The 18,205-nt window shown below is 55.3% G+C and overlaps 7 protein-coding genes across 7 annotated transcripts; 3 read left to right on the plus strand and 4 right to left on the minus strand.

The window, feature by feature from the left end:
* Positions 1-164: 164 nt before the first annotated feature.
* Positions 165-1,877, minus strand: E0L32_011002 (uncharacterized protein; the record flags this gene model as incomplete). Its single annotated transcript, XM_031133683.1, has 4 exons — positions 165-616; positions 664-1,301; positions 1,367-1,788; positions 1,848-1,877. The coding sequence occupies 4 exons, from the start codon at positions 1,875-1,877 to the stop codon at positions 165-167; spliced, it is 1,542 nt and encodes a 513-aa protein (XP_030988818.1).
* A 920-nt stretch (positions 1,878-2,797) lies between these two features.
* On the plus strand, positions 2,798-4,024 carry E0L32_011003 (uncharacterized protein; the record flags this gene model as incomplete). Its single annotated transcript, XM_031133685.1, has 1 exon — positions 2,798-4,024. The coding sequence occupies one exon, from the start codon at positions 2,798-2,800 to the stop codon at positions 4,022-4,024; it is 1,227 nt and encodes a 408-aa protein (XP_030988819.1).
* An 851-nt stretch (positions 4,025-4,875) lies between these two features.
* On the minus strand, positions 4,876-6,171 carry E0L32_011004 (uncharacterized protein; the record flags this gene model as incomplete). Its single annotated transcript, XM_031133686.1, has 1 exon — positions 4,876-6,171. One exon carries the CDS (start codon positions 6,169-6,171, stop codon positions 4,876-4,878), a length of 1,296 nt encoding a protein of 431 aa, XP_030988820.1.
* A 667-nt stretch (positions 6,172-6,838) lies between these two features.
* Positions 6,839-7,072, minus strand: E0L32_011005 (uncharacterized protein; the record flags this gene model as incomplete). The annotated part of the gene is made up of 1 exon (XM_031133687.1): positions 6,839-7,072. One exon carries the CDS (start codon positions 7,070-7,072, stop codon positions 6,839-6,841), a length of 234 nt encoding a protein of 77 aa, XP_030988821.1.
* Positions 7,073-7,811: 739 nt separating this feature from the next.
* Positions 7,812-8,888, plus strand: E0L32_011006 (uncharacterized protein; the record flags this gene model as incomplete). Its single annotated transcript, XM_031133688.1, has 4 exons — positions 7,812-8,183; positions 8,259-8,434; positions 8,498-8,730; positions 8,788-8,888. 4 exons carry the CDS (start codon positions 7,812-7,814, stop codon positions 8,886-8,888), a joined length of 882 nt encoding a protein of 293 aa, XP_030988822.1.
* Positions 8,889-9,040: 152 nt separating this feature from the next.
* On the minus strand, positions 9,041-12,915 carry E0L32_011007 (uncharacterized protein; the record flags this gene model as incomplete). Its single annotated transcript, XM_031133689.1, has 9 exons — positions 9,041-9,287; positions 9,345-9,536; positions 9,595-10,104; positions 10,163-11,633; positions 11,689-11,763; positions 11,898-11,994; positions 12,066-12,347; positions 12,548-12,761; positions 12,833-12,915. 9 exons carry the CDS (start codon positions 12,913-12,915, stop codon positions 9,041-9,043), a joined length of 3,171 nt encoding a protein of 1,056 aa, XP_030988823.1.
* A 940-nt stretch (positions 12,916-13,855) lies between these two features.
* E0L32_011008 (uncharacterized protein) lies at positions 13,856-16,015 on the plus strand (the record flags this gene model as incomplete). Its single annotated transcript, XM_031133690.1, has 3 exons — positions 13,856-13,942; positions 14,132-15,068; positions 15,126-16,015. 3 exons carry the CDS (start codon positions 13,856-13,858, stop codon positions 16,013-16,015), a joined length of 1,914 nt encoding a protein of 637 aa, XP_030988824.1.
* Between the last annotated feature and the right edge of the window lie 2,190 nt (positions 16,016-18,205).

Consider the following 18,205-nt stretch of genomic DNA (forward strand, 5'->3'; position numbering starts at 1 on the left):
TTGGAAGGGTTCGATTTTGAAATCTTTTAAATACTCTTCATAACACACACCCATCAAGGACTTGGTCCCTGCAACATCTCGCTGTGCAATCTCGAAGCCATGTCTCATTGTACACTACATACAAAATATAAGAGACCAGCCTACATCCTCACCCACCGATCCGATCAGTGCGTCATGGCATCCTCAAACAGCCGCCGCAGCTGGTCCTTCTCCTGCTGCAGCTCCTTGGCCAGCCCCGGAGCCAGCATGAGCACGCGCGCCTGCGGGATCGTGCCCTCGACCAGGTCCTCGATGTGCTCGGAGCCGAAGCCGAGCTCCTTGAGGCCCCGGGGCTGGTCGCCGAGGTCGGCGAGGAATTTGGCCAGCGCGTCGGCCAGGATCTCGCCGGCGCTCTCGCGCTTGGCGTTGGACACGTCGACGCCGAAGCACTCGGCGGCCTGCAGGTGGCGCTCCGGGTTGGAGGGACCCGTGAAGCGGAAAACGGCGGGGGCCGAGACGGCGACGGAGACGCCATGCGGGATGATGGGGGTGTCGACCTCGTAGCCGGCGTGCTGGTAGCCCGGGTTGCGGCCGGAGATGGGGTAGGACATGCCTGATGGCGTTGATGTCTTGTCAGCTGGGGGGGGATCCAAGCATGGATGGTCTACCAGAGCGGCTTCTTACCGTGGCACAGATGGACACCAGCGTTGCCGAATCCGACACCGGCGAGCGTAGCGGCGAGCATCATCTGCGTCTGCGCCTCGTGGTCCTCGGGGTCCTTGACCGACCGAGGCAGGTACTTGACGGTGCTCTTCAGGGCGTTCAGCGAGAAGATATCACTGATGGGGTTGGCGCCCTGGTAGGAAGGACGCAGGATGGGGTTGGTCGGGCGAGGCACACGCTCGGTGTAGGGGATCGCCGTCCACGACTCGAGCGAGTGGCACAGGACGTCGAGGCCGGAGGAGGCCTTGACTGCCGAAGGCATGGTCTGCGTGTTGAGCGGGTCGCAGATGCCGAGCGTGGGCTTGAGGTTCCGGTGGGCGATGCCCGTCTTGGCATGCTTGGAGACGAGGTCGAAGATGGCGACGCCGGTGGTCTCGCTCCCGGTGCCGGCGGTGGTGGGCACGGCGATGAGCGGCTTGAGCTTCTTGTCGACGGGGCGGCCCTTGCCGAGGGGCGCGTTGACAAAGTCGAGGAAGTCGGCATCCGGGTAGCACGAGTAGAGGTTCATGAGCTTGGCCGTGTCGATGACGGAGCCACCGCCGACGGCGAGGAAGGCGTCGGCACCAAAGGGCTTGGCCCAGTCGATGGCCTCCTTGATACTACAGTAGCATGTCACGGTCAACTGGTGCTGCTGCAGCATCGCTCAGGGTCTGGGTCGACGTACGATGTGTCCTTGGGCTCGACCCTGACCCTGTTGAAGACCTTGTAGGTCACGTTCTCGCTGTCCAGGGCGTCCCGCACCTGCTTCATGGCGGTGAGGCGGTCGACGGTCGAGTCGGTCACGACGGCGACGCGCTTGGCGCCCATGTTCTTGAGGTCCATGCCGACCTCCTGCGTGGCGCCGTTGCCGAAGCGGATGGACGAAGCGGCCATCTCGAACGCGTACTCCTTGAGCTGGGAGGAGTCCTGCGGCGTGGCATATCCCCGCTTTGACCGGCGCGCAAAGGGCGTGATGCCCGCGCCGCCGTGGTGGTGGTGATGGTTAGGGTTGGAGTGGCACGGACATGAGGGCGGGTGCGTGAACTGGATTGTGCGCAGCAGGTTCACCGCCCGAGTCGCGGCCTGTTTGAAGACGGGGATGGTGAGCTTGGGTGTTCGGGGTGGACGCAGTGAGGAGAGAGGAGAGAGGAGAGAGGAGCACGTACTCTGGGTGTCACCTTGACTGCGGCTACCATGTTGGAGGCTCAAGCAGGGAATTGACTACGACTACAGTAAGCTGCAGCTGCAGGATGGCCCGACGAATAGAGATCTGAGAAACAGGTTGGGGTTTTTGTGTGTTTGTTTCCCTAGATGCTTTGGACGGTCGAGGTTGGAGAAGAGGAATGCATTGCCGGTTGTCGGACTACTCCGCATCAGACTGCCCTTTTGGGCCCAGTTTCCAGCTCGCTGTCTGGGGCAGAAGCGATTGATTGGCTTTGTGATCGGGGCTTGAACACCGAGGTTAGACTTTGGGCCCCACGCAATTGGAGCAAGGTGCTGGTGCAGCAATTTGACTTGTGTGCATCGGGATTACTTCAATCTCCCCACACTACAATACAAGTAGCTGGCCGCGATGATGCTGCCGGTGTGGGGTAGAGGTAGAAAAAGGTGGGAAAAGTGAGAGCGGCGGCGGCGGCGAATAGCCACAAATCTGTCCAATGTGTTCATCCACTATGTGAATTGACGCTATGCTCCTTTCAGCTCGCCGTCCAGATCGATCCTGCACTTGATAAGTACTTGTATGGAGTCGAGCCCATAATATCGCGGCCGAGATAAAGATGATGGATGGGCTGGTGAGATGGGGTCGATGGCAAAAGGCCAATCGAGTCTTGAAGATGGGCGGGAAGCATGTTTCTGATGCAACTCCGAGGCTGATCCTTGCATGGGAAACTTTCCAGATCTAGCTCGCCGAGATCCAAACTTCTTCTCACCTGCCTTTCCAAGAAGCATAACCCAGTGTAGCGCCGCTGCTATCAATGACTACATCATCGCTGCGGCGAGTATAAAGTGAACAGAGGCCCATTGCTCAATTACCCTGTTCGATCTTGTCATCCAGAGGGCCCAAATTCGAATTGCTTTTGAAGTCAGCATCCCCGCCGCCCCCCTCCCTCCAGCCATGAGCAGCACTACCACAGTCCCGACCAAGGACTCCGGCGCCCGCGGCCGGGTCCGGGACATCGTGCCGGGCATCCACATCGGCGACTACAAGACCGGCCCCAAGAACGGCATCACGGACGTCCCCGGCGTCCTGGCCTCCACCCAAGAGTTCCACCTCAACGGCGGGCGCGTCAACACGGGCGTCACCGTCATCCTGCCCCGCCGCGACTGGTGCACCGACGGCTGCAACGCCGGCATGTTCCGCCTCAACGGCGCCGGCGAGTTCACCGGCTCCCACTGGATCGCCGAGACCGGCATGCTCTCGTCCCCCATCGTCCTGACCAACACGACCAGCGTCGGCGGCGCCTACCAGGGCATCTACGAGTACGCCAACGAGCACCACGCCAACGAGTACGGCTTCTGCGACTACTTCCTCGTCCCCGTCATCGGCGAGACCTACGACGGCTACCTCAACGACCTCGGCGCCTTCCCCATCACCCCGCAGCGCGTCGCCCACGGCATCGCCACCGCCTCCGACGCCCCCGTGCCCGAGGGCAATCGCGGAGGCGGGACCGGCATGATCTGTCAGGGCTTTAAGGGCGGCACCGGCACCGCCAGCCGCATCGTGCCCGGGTTCGGCAGCAGCCCCGACGCCGCCGCCGCCGAGCGCCCCGAGAAGGAGTACACCGTCGCCGCGCTGGTGCAGGCCAACTACGGCCGGCTGAACCACCTGCGCATCGCGGGCGTGCCCGTGGGCCGCATCATCGCCGACGAGCGCGCCGCCGCCGGCCAGGGCCCGCCCGCCGCCGACCGCGCCAAGGACGGCAAGGACGGCAGCATCGTCATCGTCGTCGCGACCGACGCGCCGCTGAGCCCGACGCAGTGCCAGCGCCTGGCCAAGCGCGCCGCCGTCGGCCTCGCCCGCGTCGGCGGCTACGCGCACAACCCCTCCGGCGACATCTTCCTCGCCTTCTCGACGGGCAATCATATCCCGGTGCTGTCCACGACCGACGACCCGAAGCGCAAGGCGAACCCCTTCCAGCCGCGGCCGTTCAGCGTCGACGTCGTCGAGGACTCGACCATGAACGGGCTGTTCGAGGCGGCGGCCGACGCCACCGAGGAGGCCATCTACAACGTGCTGTGCATGGCCGAGACGCTGACGGGCTTGGCGGGCCACACCATCGAGGCGCTGCCGCTGGACAAGTTGAGGGAGATCATGGACAAGTACATGTACAAGTCTCCTTAAGTAGTTTTATTTGATAATCTGATTTGAGATTAGAGTATAAAAAAAGGCGATGGTACTGAATTGACTAGGATATGCGAGCTCTATTTGTACTGTGGCTGACAATTCATTGTGATATTTCCCTCTGACCAAACTGGCAAAATAAAACATCTAGAGTCTAGACTGGCAACGTAGGAAGTTCGAACGCCGGGTCGGCAGCAGCAAAAGCTTCTCCTACGTTTGATTTCGGGGGATAAATCAACTATGTAGTGATCATCTCCTTCACGGTTTTCCCCTGAAGGCCGGTGAAGACGACTTTGCGGTCCCAACCACTGGTCACGACGGCTGCCGACTCGCCCAGGGCTCGGCAGGTTATGTACTGGGCCTGAGTGTAGGGCCTCAGGGGAAGGCCGAGCAAGTCGGCGGCGGCGTTGTGGCCGGCGGCACGCCCGAGCGGAATAGCGTGCTGGCACAACATCATGGCGTTATGGCCTTGATCGTCAGTTGCGACGTAAGCTGTATCGCCAGTGGCGAACACGTTCCTCGCCGACGGCACGCGAAGGTCTCCGACTACATGGAGACGGCCGAGTCTGACCTTCTTTCCCGGTACCTGTTTTGTAAGGACCGAGTCTCAGTCGGACTCCTCATTCTGGCAAATTGCTTGATGAGAGGCTGAAGAACTCCCACAGCCTCTTCCTAGGAACCCACCAAGATTCCAAGAGAGTCTGGGATTGCTACAATCAAATGTGAACTTTACTCCTTTGACGCTTTCGAATAGATTTAATAACCCAGTGTGCCTTGAAACTACAGTGCGAAGCGTGGGAAGCAAGAGACGGAAGGGAAAGATGGGATATCTGTGATCATTGCTGCAAGCATCAAAAGTATTCCAGGAAGCGAACGCGCCTCTGACTCTCTGTCATATCCTCGAAGACCTCCACTTCCTTCTCCTTCAACGGAATGTACTCATTCAGCAACTCTTGGGGCAACTGGTCCTTCAAAGTCGCGTCCGCCTTGAGACATTCCAATGCCTCCCGCAAGCTACCTGGCATGCCCTCTTCCAATCGGTACCTGGATCGCTCTTGCTCGTCTAGTGAAGCTGGGAAGACGTGACAGTCTGTCCATATCAAGTCCGTCTGGGCGGCGAGGCCGCCGAAGCCGGCCGCAAGGACCGCTCCGAAGAAGAGATAGGGGTTTGCGGTTGCGTCTAGGGCTCGGAACTCCCAGTGTTGGTCATTGACCTTGCGCACGGGCAAGTCGCGGTTTTCGGTGCCGAACCCAACCCAGGCGCCGGCCGCGTCCTTGCCGGTGCGAACGTAGCCGTCGAAATTGGCCATGCCGAATGCACAGAGCGATCTCGTGTGCTTCAAGATGCCTGCGAGGAAGTGGTCTGTCAGAGGTGGAGCGAGCTTGTCGACAGACATATGCAGGTGGATGCCGTTGGTTGGACCGTCGAGCAGCGGCTTGGGAGTCATGGTCGCCTGGATGTTGTGCCGGACGAAGACTGTGCGAATGGTTTCCTGGGCGAGAACGAGCGAATCGATGGCGTTGAGGGGCGACTCGGGAGTGAGGGCGAATTCTATCTGGTCGTGCGTTTCGGTATGGAAGTGATGGATTTCGATGGATGACTCCCGGAGACAATCGATAACCTCTTCCACTATATCCAATGTCTGGCCACGCAGTCCGGCAGCCGTTTGATAGCTGTTCAGCCTATCTAGCTGATCAAGAGGCTGGCCCTTTTGGTCTAGGAGCATGCATTCGATCTCAAACCCGACCAAGGCCTTGGTATCCCAAAGGGCCTCCAATTCCAGGAGCGCACGCCAGAGTAGCATACGAGGGCACTTGCTGTAGGTATCCTTGGCCTCCTTATGCTCTAAGAAACACATGACTGACGCGTGGGTTGGCCTGAACCCGCAGCGGCGTAGCGAGAGCCAATCGGGGCGCAACACCCAGGTCTCGATATCGGTTCCGGTCGGAAAGCATCTCGGAGCCGTTGAGACCGGGATTATCATGCTCACTTGTGGGAGAAGATACTCCTCCTCTCCTCGAGCTATCTGCAAGCATCGAGCGACGGGAAGGAAGCGGACGCGGAGAACGCCGGAGTAATCGATCCACTGGAGGCGGATGTACTTCGTAGACTCGTTCTTCGCGAGGAATTCTTGAAGTTCCTCCATGGCTGACGACTGCTGGGTTCAACAAGAGATCAATTTGATGCTGGAGGAGACGAGCAGATGCTAGAGAGGTGATGGCCACAGGCCGATCTCGGTATGGAAGCGGTGTGTGTGCATCAGGCTGTCAGCCCGAGGGGATGATTCTGGGCTGGCACAGGCACGTGACCAACCTGCAGCAATTTCTAGGCAGCACAGAGGCCTCCTGTTTGCTATGTGTTGTTAGCACGCCCATGGGTCCCCTTGATACACTACTCAGCGTTGAGAAGTGTAGAGCAGATGGCAGTGTCGAATGGAGTCCTCCCAAGGAGAAGGTGTGACTATGCGATAGGCCCCAACCGCGTAGAATACCACATCCTACGAGTCTGGTATCTTGTTTTTCTCTTTATGGACAGTACTACGGGGACTTTACACCATGCTCTGCAGTATTTTGTCAATTTCAATTAAGAATACCAGACAGTTCCGTGATAACACAACTCGATTGTTTCAAACTGTAGCAATGATAGGTGGCTAGAAACTCTCCCAAGCTGTATCTGCCATCAGTAGCGCAGTCCAGTCCATGCACTGACTGGACAGTCCCAAATCATTAAGCCCATGACCGAGTAAAACCTATGAAACTCACTACTACTCGGACTTCAAAAGAGATAAAGTAGTGAAAACCGTGAACACGACTCTAGTTCTTCACCTCGGTAGCCGCAACCCCCTTGGTGGCCCTCTCTGCCGCAGCAGCGGCAGCAGGAGAGGACGCGGTGAACACAGCAAACTTGAGATGGTCGGATCCATTGTTTCCTTGCGAGACGAGGTGGATCGGCTGTGTAGTCATGGCTGCAGTAGCGATGGCTGTGTCAAGCGGAGCGTACCACTTCTTCCATGGCTGGTCTCGTGTCTCGTACGATTCGGCGGGCATATTGGCGAGATGTACTAGGTCCTGCAGCAAGTTAGACTACCTTAATTGACAAGCTCACAGCAGTATCTGGACTACTCACTTGGGAATAAAGATATCTTCACGCTATATGAGCCAGAGCACCTTTCTACTGCTTGATTTGCAGCTGGCAGGCTTTCGTTAACGCTGGAGAGAACCTGGACATTTGTACACATATATAATGAGAAGGAATGAACGCCGAACCAGTTATCAAGGTTATCTCGTAGCGGGAAACGCGCCACGTCAAGCGAGGTCGTGCTGCAGAATGATGCAGATGTATGCACTCGGCAGTCAATTAATCCAATTACACTCCACGGGCTCAATGCGGGATAAAGTTCGCTTCTTATCTCGTCAAATCAGGAGCGATAGACAAGGTGTGATCACCTTTTCAGGCGTCAGGCTGCTGCAACCCTTTGCCAACCCGATAGCCAATCCTCATGTTTGCTTTGCGCCTCGACACCATTGTGCTGTCACAGCTTCTGAATCTGGTCCGATCTACCATGCATAAGCAGGCCAGACTCGTATCGCTCTGTTCTCCCACTCTATGTTCGCCCTCCACCATGCCGAGATCGCCCTGAGAAGCAAACTGAACCTTGGCAAGAGCCAACCAGAGCCCTGATCTTGCCAAACTTAATGCCCTTGAAGTTGTCAAGAACTCAATTCGAATTCTCACGAGTATTAGTGAATACCGAAAATCTGGCGTTAGAGTACAAAGCAAGGCAGGATGGCCTCTATTCAGCCCGAGTTCTTCCCTGAGAGCATAGTCTCGTACGTGCCATTTCTAGCAAGAGACAAACGATATGAGACGGAAAGGCCCTACGCAACGGACTTCCCTGTTGATGACATCGACGGGGCCGATGTCACGAACCATGTCATGGAGATTGTGCCCGTCACCTTCCACAATGTGAGATGCCTCAAGGAGCCACTCAGTCTCGATTCCAACGGGGTGTGCTTCATAAAGGCGACGACGTCACTGCGGGCAGGGGAGGCCACCATCGAGCGGACGCCCGCGATGGAGCAGTACGCCAGGGAGGTCATCGCCGTGTTGCGAGACAGGTTCCCGCAGTACACAGACATACAGTGCATGGATTTTCAGGTGCGTTCCCCTCCGACGAGCTCCAGGCATGGGGGGGCGCAGCTCACGGGTTGACGCCAACGCGCGTCGCTCAAGGTCCGCAAACGATCTCCTGCTTTCCCCCACGGCCACAAGCAAATCAAGGTCGACCACGCCCAGCCCGCGACGGTTCCGCACACAGACTTCTCACGCCGTGGGGCCTATCTCCGAATGGAGGACATTTTTCCCGACCAGGAAGCGCTCTATCGCCAAAGGCAGTTCGACTTGATCAAGTATGGAACTAATTCAACACCAGGAGATATGCCATATCGCTGACATGTGTCACCCTCCATAAGCGTATGGCGCGTCTTGGAGGGACCGAACGACGACTGGCCCCTTGCAGTATGCGACTACTCAAGCATCGACGTGGAACACGACACCACAGTAAATGACGCATTGCACCTCACGCGAGTCGGGGAGAACTGGTTGCTCCACCACAGCGACGCCCATCGGTGGTACTACCTCAGTGGCATGGAGGAAGACGACCTGATCGTCTTCAGGAACGTTGATTCATCGGGCGAGTTGTCTAGTAAGTCCAGACAACACCTCGGGCCTCCTCATGCACTATCACTAAAATGAGCCGCAGGGTGTTTCCACGTCGCGTTCAACAACCCTTCCGCTCAGGGCAGTCTTCGGCACAGCGTGGAGATTAGGCTGGTGGCGTTCCGCGAAGGGCAGATGGCCTGACATACGTAACCCTCTACTTGGTTTCATTTTAGCACATATTCTCTCTGTTATCAGGTAGGGGAAATAAGAAAACATTCATTATCTGTTATTGCTCATATGCCATATCGGCGCCCAAAAACCCACGGTTCCAGCCCTCTCTTCCACCTGAGCCATCACCGAGACCAAAACATGATCCAATGATCAAAATCCTCATCGTCTAGCTCATCGATACCTCCGACACGGTCTTCTGGGGGCACAATGCTGTTGAATATCTCCAGAGCCATGTCCAGTTCCTTCTTTGCCTCCTCTTCTTGATCGAGCTCCTTGAGGATGTTTCCCTTCTTGTAGTGAGCCCTCGCGGCCTCGGGCCTATGATATGCATCGAGGCTGAAGATCTTGAGAGCCTGGTCAAGCAGCGCACTATGTAGCGCGGGTCAGCGGGTTTCCAATAGTTGTGGAGTCCTGGGAGGAACTTACAGTGCCGTGGGGGCGTCTCCCGTGCGAGCAAAGTGGTCAGATGCCTTCACACAGCCGTCGCCGGTTCGATGGTGAAAGTTGCCGACAGAGCGCTTGTAATGCTCCAAGCATCTGACGTGTAGCTTGAAGCTCTCATCGAGTCGGCCCTGTGCAGCCCTGACATTGCCCCAACCCATATACAGCTTTCCGTTCCTAGATGGATTCAGTTAGGCGTCAGCTTCTGCGAGTCAGTGTGCAATAGGTCACATACACAAAGGAGGAATAGTCATCCTCTCCAAGCTCCTCAAAGCGGTCCTTTAGTGCCGCGTCGAATATCTGCGACGCCTCATCGTACCGCCCGAGATAGCCATACACGAACCCGACGTTGATCTGCGCCATGGTTGTCTCCTGCGCAGATGGGTGTTTCAGGTTCTGGAAGATTGTGACTGCCCTCTCAAACTCGCGCAGGCCATCCTCGTCGTTCCAGTTCATCAGGTGGGCGCACCCGAGCTCGTTAACCGTCGCTCCAAAGTATGAGTCGGCTCTCTTGGCATCCTCGTCTAGCAGTCGATCCAGCTGTTCGACGCATCGGCTAAAGTCCGGGAGAGGGTGCTCACGGTCGTTGATGTGCAGCCCAAGCTCCCCTCGGCGGTACAGCAAAGTAGCATCAATCATCTGTAGCTCATAGCTATCATCGTGCCCTTTCACTGCTTCTCTCAGGAAGTCAAAGAAGGACAACATCGTCGGCGAGGCACTGAACCTGGAATCGGCAATGCTGAACCTAGTTCACCTGTCAGTCCACCAATCGCCCGCGAGCAGAAGCCTTCTTATAAACTTACATCAGGACGTCCAGAGTAAAGTCCATACGTTTTATCGCGACGGCAAGATGAGTCACGACCGGGTCGAAACGGTCCCGATATTTGAAGAGCGAAAGAATATGAGCCCAGAGCTCACCATTCTGTTTCCAGTCCGTCTGTACGTTACCGAAACCTTTGAAGACCCTCGGCCACCGAGCGCCAAGCATATCCAGCGCTCGAGAGTATACCTCGTTGAAGGTGACATCGTCCATCTGAGCTCTGACTGTGTCTTGTACCATGCGGTGGACGCGTAGTGTTTTCTTGTCTCGGTTCCGATAGATGAGGGATCGGGATGTGAGCTCGGCTCGAGCCTCTGTGTATTCTAGCGACGTTTGGGGATAGCGATCCCAGTCCGCGCACGCTGGATTCTTCTCGAGAAGTGATTCGGGGATACTATCCGGGTCAAGGAGAGAGATGACTTGCAGCAAGGCCCTGCCTTGCTTCAGATCGTCGAGGGCCCAAACCGTGCCGAGTGTTTGGTTGTATCTGCGGAGGGATGCCGACTGCCCCTCCGAGATTCCCAGCATCTTTCTCCGCTCCGTCTCCTCGGAATACAGATCAAGGAATTCGTGGAAGCTGAGCTCTCGCGCCTTTATGACCCCAGACATTTGTGCGATGGCAAGGGGATATCTGCCTAGCGTGCGAACGACATCCGGAGCCCGCTTGACATCGTCTTCATCACCCTCGCGGCCGGTAAGGCGGAGCAGTAGAGACACCCCCTCCTCCTCTCGAAGCTCGGGCACCGTGGTACCAATGTTTCGCAAGTAGGGGGAGTTTTTGATCAGGGGATTTCGGCAGGTGACCAAGACAGACCCGGCAGCTTCTTTCGGCCAGAAGTCTTCGAGGGTATCGGCGCCTTCCACGTTGTCGAAGACGATAAGCCAAGACGCCCTCACCGGCTTGGCATGGTCCATGTGCTCGTAGGATTTGAGAGGGTTGGCAAGCCAAGCCAGCAGCGTCTCCCGGATCGCGGAAGGGTCTTGGCCGTCGGTGTCTTCAACGATGCCAAGCTTTAAAGCGATCTCGCGGAAACTGTCGAAAAGCTTGGTCTCCTCGTCGGCCGCGACCCAGAAGACGGCGTCAAACTCCTTCTCGTACCTGTGGACGAACTCGTTGGCAATGGAGGTTTTCCCCATGCCACCGGGGCCACACAGAGAATAGGCGTTCAGGGGCGGTGTGGCGTCGCCGAGGGAGTCACTTGAATCATCCTCCGGTTCTTGTATGGGGGTGAGGAGGGCGTTTCGCATACTCGCGATTGTGTCCTCGCGCCCGGAGAAGACCGGGTCTTTAGGCAGGGGGATGTGCTTGCAAGGCAGGATTGGGTCTCGGTGTTCGATGGTGAAACTCTTCAGGGCCGAGATGACTTCGGGGTTGATCTTATCACTACCCGTCGTGGCATGCTTCCCAGTCCACGTCCCGTGGTTGGTTGAAGATGGGCCCGATGGACTCTGGCCTGCAATAGTGGATTAGTAAATGCACATTATGTTTCCAAGGACACTCCAACTGACCGAACATGGTCATATCTTCTTCGTCGCTGCTCTGGTCTCTGACGGTAGACTCGTCAAAGACAGAAGGCCGAGTGTCTAGTACGTGTAAGTGACGGTGGTCCTGACAAGTGGTGCAATATACTTGCATGGTGGAGAGGCTTTAGCGATCGCCTCTCTCGTATCCTCCAGAAGCGGACGTAGAAAAGCAGAGATTGCGCCCTGTGTTTTACTCCCACTAGAAACCATGCAAAGGTCCCGATGGTTGGAGTTTTCTTCGAGCAGAGTCTCCCGGTTGTGGCCAATCGTTGCCGAGTCTTTATCAACAAACTATACCAACCGCAAGTTTTGTTAAAGATAGATAGATATGAGGGCGACGGGGCCGCAGCAGGAAAACTTACCACAACCTTCTTCCCAATCACCTGTCGGCTCATACCCTTTTTCTCACTTACGGTCAAGACTGGCGTGTTATTTTCCGCGAGGATGATGCGGAATCCGTCACAATCCACAGCCAAACTCTCAACACAATGAGGGTCCAGTGCGTTCTTCTTTCCCTTGGTAAACTTTTGGACAATGCTTTCAACGCCAGCCCAGTTCTTTGGATCTCGAGACGAGGAATGCGGACATCCCATGAAGACGAAGACGGCGATCTTGCGCATTATATTTCGATACGTCCTCGGGCTCTGTTTAGCCAGACAGACTGCCTAATGCAGAGAATGTGCACAAGTCAGCAGGAATATCAGGTAGGTGGGTGGTATAGCATTGAGCGACTTGCCCTCTTGACGATCAGTCCTCCCAAGCTGTGGGCTACCAGCACGATAGGAGATCGTATGACCTAAGACGAGAGTCAGCCCTGTCTTGCACCTCGGGCGGGAAGATGTACCGTTTCGTCCACGGCGAGCCGGTCCAGTGCAGCGAGAAGAGCCGCGCCCTCCCTCTCGACATCCCTTCCCGACAGGACGCCGTTTCCTGCGAGCCGGTTTGGAAAGGATAAGATCCCAATGTCAGGCGCGTCGAGTGCGCCCAGCCATAGCTCGCCTTTGGAGTTTGTCCAGTGTTCTGGAGGATTCGTCCCAATTCCACCGACGGCAAGTAGACTACCATGGTCAGCTATTGCTTCTCTCCCGCCGGGCGTAGGGTAAGATTGAAACAGAAAAGTGCAACATACATCGTTCCTACCTTTGGACCAACGCGAATCTGGTGCAAGTCCCCGCTCTGGGAGGTTCTTGCAGCTGACGATACGTCGGCCATGGTAGTAGTTTGCGGCACGGATGTATCCAAACAGCGACCGCTTCTCGGGTACTCTTTCCTGGGGCGATGGTGAGCGGTCTCACACACCAGCACTTCCGTATTAGGCGTGGTACGATGCTAGAGGACTGCCGAGATGGCTAGGCAAAGCGTTGAGACTGGCTCGCGATGTCTCATCCACGAAGCCTGCTCGTAGATTGACAGACTTGAGTTCTGGTGCCCGAATCCACCCCGCTTCATCGTTCTGCAAATATGCCCGTCAGCCAATGTTCGCAAGTCACATGCATATGACACATTGTGACTGGTCAATTTCATCCGGGATCCCCCCCAAAGATGCAATTAGTTGTGCGACACAGCGTGAAATACCCCGCCCAAGACGAAGAAAAGCACGGCTTGACTGCCTGGGTGCTCATTGGAATATCTCGAGCGGTATTTCATCCTAACCCCTGCAGCCTTCTCAAACTCTGCCAGGGTCACCGTGAGATGCATGGGTATATGACATCGAGATATCCACCTAGGTGGCCCGGATTGCTCGAGTGCTATCTGCACCTCTCAGGTCAAGTGGACAGTGGTGAGAGTGATGAGCAAGGAGGCCCCGGACCGTGTGGCTGGCGGACCTGGCCAATGAAGGCCCCCTGGCCAGAATGCCCCCCCTCCAGCCTTCAGACATGCTCTGCATCAGCCAGATAACCTACGCCCTGTTGGTGTGGCACCCCAACGTGAATACAGCTCGCCACCCAGGATGAGACGACCGTGCCAGGCAGCCTGCTGCGCCACCCGCCAATATGCCAGTCAGGCTGCCGCTGCCGCTGCCGCTGCCTCTTCCCTCTCCCTATCTCTCGCTATCTACCTCCTACCCAGTTTGTATCGTTCCCGCGCACCACAAAGAGCAAGAGTCTGTAGCTATCTCGCGTAGAACACGCTTTTCGAACCTGATCCCATCATGCGGCGCGAACTTGACCCCAGACTGTCGAGGATTGAAGCTACCATGTGCTGCTATCCCAAATTCATCACCAATGAAACAAGAGGGGTGAGAGGTGTAGACTTGCTGGGCTGGGCTAAGGCAGCGCCGTGAGGCAACCTCAGCCCCAAGCTGCCGCGTAAAGCAATCGAGAGCTGGGCCTGCAATAAAACAGGATGCGCCCCCAAATGACTCCTTCGACTTTTTCTATCGACCTTCCATCCCATCCTAATCCCAAGTGCGCTGCTATTTCCTTAGATAATTTCCGGTGTTGTCATCACCGATCTTCTGCAGTATGGCTTCCCCGGGGCCGCAACGGCCACCTCCTCGATCCCGGAGCAACGGCAGCGGCAGCAACATTTCGCTCCCCATCCCGGAAGGCAGACCGATACCATACACGGTCAAGTGCAAGCCACCAGCTCCAGATGTCCTAGTCGTCTCTACGACCGCGCTGACCTCGTCCTAGGCACGCCTGAAGAATACATAAAGGGTATCACGTACCACTCTCGGCAAACCAGCGCCGACACGGTATATCCAGGAGAGATCTACGATACACTGAGTCGATTTCTCGCCGGCTCTGAATATCAAACGTCCTGCGATAATTTCGCATGGCTCGTCAGTCCAGGCCAACCGGGCCATCCCTTATCTCCAGACGTGCAGTCGCTATCCGACTGGCAAACAATGTCGGATGGCAGCAGGAACCGAGAGCGATCCCAGCACGAAGGGTTCGCAAACCCCGAGCAGTGCATAGAAGGACTGAGGAAGAATATTGAGCTGTCACAGCCTCAGGTGCTATTCCTTCGGGGCCATCCCTCACCGCACTGGCTCGCGAGCATAGGGGCCTTTTGCTACGCAGATCCCGAGCTGTTCCGTTGGTTTCTCAGGTACCGCGAACGGCCCGGGGATGACTATTACTTTGACGCCGCCCCTTCCGCTATGAGTAGCATCTTTCGCTTCAAGTTCTTCACCATCGGGTCCAAGAACTATAGTTTACGATCGTCCCAGAAGGCCGTAGATTCCATGCGCGCAAAGGCGGCCAATGACCTCGAGAAATACCGCACGGCGCTGCGAGGATCCTGGAACCTGAGGCAAGGGGACTCCATTGTCCGAGATCTCTACGTGCTTGACGAACGGCATTGTGTCATTGAACAAGAAGTCGTCGTGTCCACATTTGAAATCGGTAGAACATGGATGGGTATGAAATAAACGCCCATACAACACCAGCCAACAAACGTGCTAATATTAACTACAGCCATCGCCTGTACGGACGCAGGACGCGACCTCTTCACCCATGGCCCGCAACTCCCGTGGCTCCGTGGCGACACGGAGACACGGCCCGCAGAACTTCTACCGATAGTCCAATACAGGCCGAAGTGTGCTTTGAAAGCCCGCAGCATCAGCGAGAGGGCCCCCGCGCCGACACAGAAGAGGAATACGCAGAGCCTTGCCGTCTTTCCCGAAGGCTACGGTCGCAGTCTCGACTGGTCCCTCGCCAAATCGGACCGCATGTACGCTTTGCTCGAGATTTTCAGACTAGCTGCCTTCTCGCAGAAGCAGCTCCTGAACGTCTTACAACAGAAGATAGTGACTGAGACAAGGAGCCTATCCGCAAACATTGAGCATCCGACCATGGCCAACCTGCTATACTTTCGGGACATTCTACAGGATCAGCTCGGCTATGTTTCTAACCTGTCTCGACTTACAGACGATCAGACTAGAGTTTCTCACAGTGTACAGCGGCCTGCCACGGTCGACCATGGTATGGCTGAAGTGCACAGACTCTTCGAAGACCTCCGCTCGCAAGCTCAGTCGCTCCACGAGAGATGCACCCAGGGCATGACGGTTATCAGTAACAATAGCATGCTCGAAGAGTCTCAACGAGCAATAAAGCAGGCAGAGTTGGTCACGAAACTCACAAAGGTCGCCTTTGTCTATCTTCCGTTCACCTTCACGGCTGGCTTCTTTGGCATGAACTTCAAGGAGCTTGGAACTGGTGAGATTCACCTGTGGATATACTTTGTTGCCTCCTTGCCTCTCATGTTTGTGACCATGGCGTTCTATGTGCTTGATGAACAACGTGTCAAGGGAATTCGGCAGGCATTACAAATTTCGGATCCGGATGGCGCAAAGCAGCAGCAATAATTCGTATTTCTATTATCTCGTTACTCTTTGATTGTCCATAGAGACAAACGAACCATATGCTTATTTCAGATAACCATTCAATGTTATCCTGATTCCGCTACCCTAGTCAGCTATGGGACGTTGGGTGGCAGGGTGTGTCGATTTACCAAAGCATTGTAAAATTTTGCCTGATCGGCAATGGATTGTAGTAGACAGAATGTAATCCCATATTAGTCCCCCGAAGATACCCTCGAAGGTGCCACACTTAAGCTTATAAAGTCCTAATTCGAATCCCGCCTATCAAGATATACGAACCCTTCCCCCTTGACACCGGCGAGTAGGGCCTCCCTGAATTCTTCCTGTCCCTGAACACGAGGGCTAGACTTGATAAAATTTCTCAGATACCGGCGAGGGGCGAAGTTGACCTCCAAAAGTATCTCCCAAATGTTCAACTTTACATTCTGTGCTTCCAGCGAATCAACTTCGAGTAAAGCATCAACGGCCATCGATAACTGGTCCCTGAAAACGTTGCCCCAGAAGAGGCTGGGTAAATGGTACCGCATTCTAGGGAATTCCAAGCCCGTGATATGATCCTTGCTTTCCAGCTTTGCCAGGAGGTAAGCCGGAGGCCCACATCTTGGACCACCCCCCCCCCCCCGGGCCACCTCAATTTGCATTTGCCAACTCCACGACTTTGTACGATACACGCGTCAATTCTCAACCAATTTTAATGGGATCGCCACCAAATTGAAGGTCCTGATTGATGGGTCAAAAATACACGGAATCCAACGTTCAAAACGCGCTCCACGATGTGAAACAAGGCATGTCTTTCCGCTCCGCTTCGGATGCCCATGGGGTACCACGTACCACACTCAAGCGGCGATATGGCGGCAGTATCCCTATCAGGACTGCTAAAGAACGCTCTTAAAAGCTCTTAAGCCATCAGGAGGACTAATTGGCTCGATGGGCAGTCATACAGGCTGATTTGGGGCTGGCTCCCACGCATAGTCAGCTACGAGAGATGGGCCAATGACTGCTGGCTGTCCAGGGCCGGTCACCACATCTTAGGAAGAATTGGATAGACCAATTTCTTAAGAGGAATCCGTCTGTCCATACAATTAAAGGCAAGAGGATTGATTTTAATCGACTTAAAGGCATAAGATCTGATACTATCAAGGCCTTCTTTGCCTGGCTGCGGCTTCTAGCCATCGCTAAAGTCATACCATTAAATCGCTGGAATATGGATGAGATAGGGCTTTAAGAAGGTAAGGGCTGCAACCAGATGGTACTGGGAAGGAAGGAAGCAAAAGAGGCTGTTCTTAAGGGCTCTTAGCGCCGTATATGGACTATAATTATTGAATGTGCCAGCGTAATGGGCAGAGTGTTAGATCTGGTGGTGATCTTCTATGGGAGGAGCGTTCAAGACCAATGGTTTCTGGACGAGCCTAGTGAAATTGATGATTTTAATGGCTGGAACTTTATGAATAGCGACAATAGTTGGACCACTAATACAATTGGCTTGGAATGGTTGGTAGACTATTTTATACTGAAGATAAAGCCGTCTAACACATTGGACTGGCGGCTGTTGATTTGTGACGGTCATGGAAGCCATGTTCAAGACGAATTCTTATGGCAATGCTACCTAAATAGGATATGGCTTGTATTTCTACCGGCACATAGCTCCCATGTGTTACAGCCATTGGATCTATCGGTATTTGGGCTATTGAAGTCATATTACTGGAAGGGTCTGGACGATTTGATGGCCCTGCTTGACTCCTTAAAAGTCGGGAAAATCCACTTTCTCTACTTGTATAAAGACGCCCGGCAGATGGCCCTAAGATCAAAGAACGTTACTGCTGGTTGGAGTGCAAGTGGTTTGTGGCCATTGAATATTGTGAAGCCACTTTTGAGCCGTCTACGGCTTGAGGAGGACCCTTCAACTCCTACACCTTTAGCGGTATCACCAGGGCCATTACCGAAAGCCCCGGAGTGGCTGACGATTCCGAAGACACCCGAAAAAGCACCGGAAGTCATATTTGCTACGCCCATGGGTAGTAGGGATTTGTACCAGTCATTGGGACCGCAGCTAACGGCTGGACGTTCGGCACGGGAGGTTCGGCTTCTATTCCATAAGATTTCGAAGGGCCTGGACGCCCACACCATTACTATTGCCCAGCAGAGTGTACAGATTGACCGTCTCAAGGCTCAAAT

The sequence above is a fragment of the Thyridium curvatum genome (genome assembly GCF_004353045.1).
Source record: "Thyridium curvatum strain D216 chromosome Unknown NODE_95_length_149896_cov_80.229921, whole genome shotgun sequence".
NCBI classification, from domain to species: Eukaryota; Fungi; Ascomycota; class Sordariomycetes; order Thyridiales; family Thyridiaceae; genus Thyridium; species Thyridium curvatum.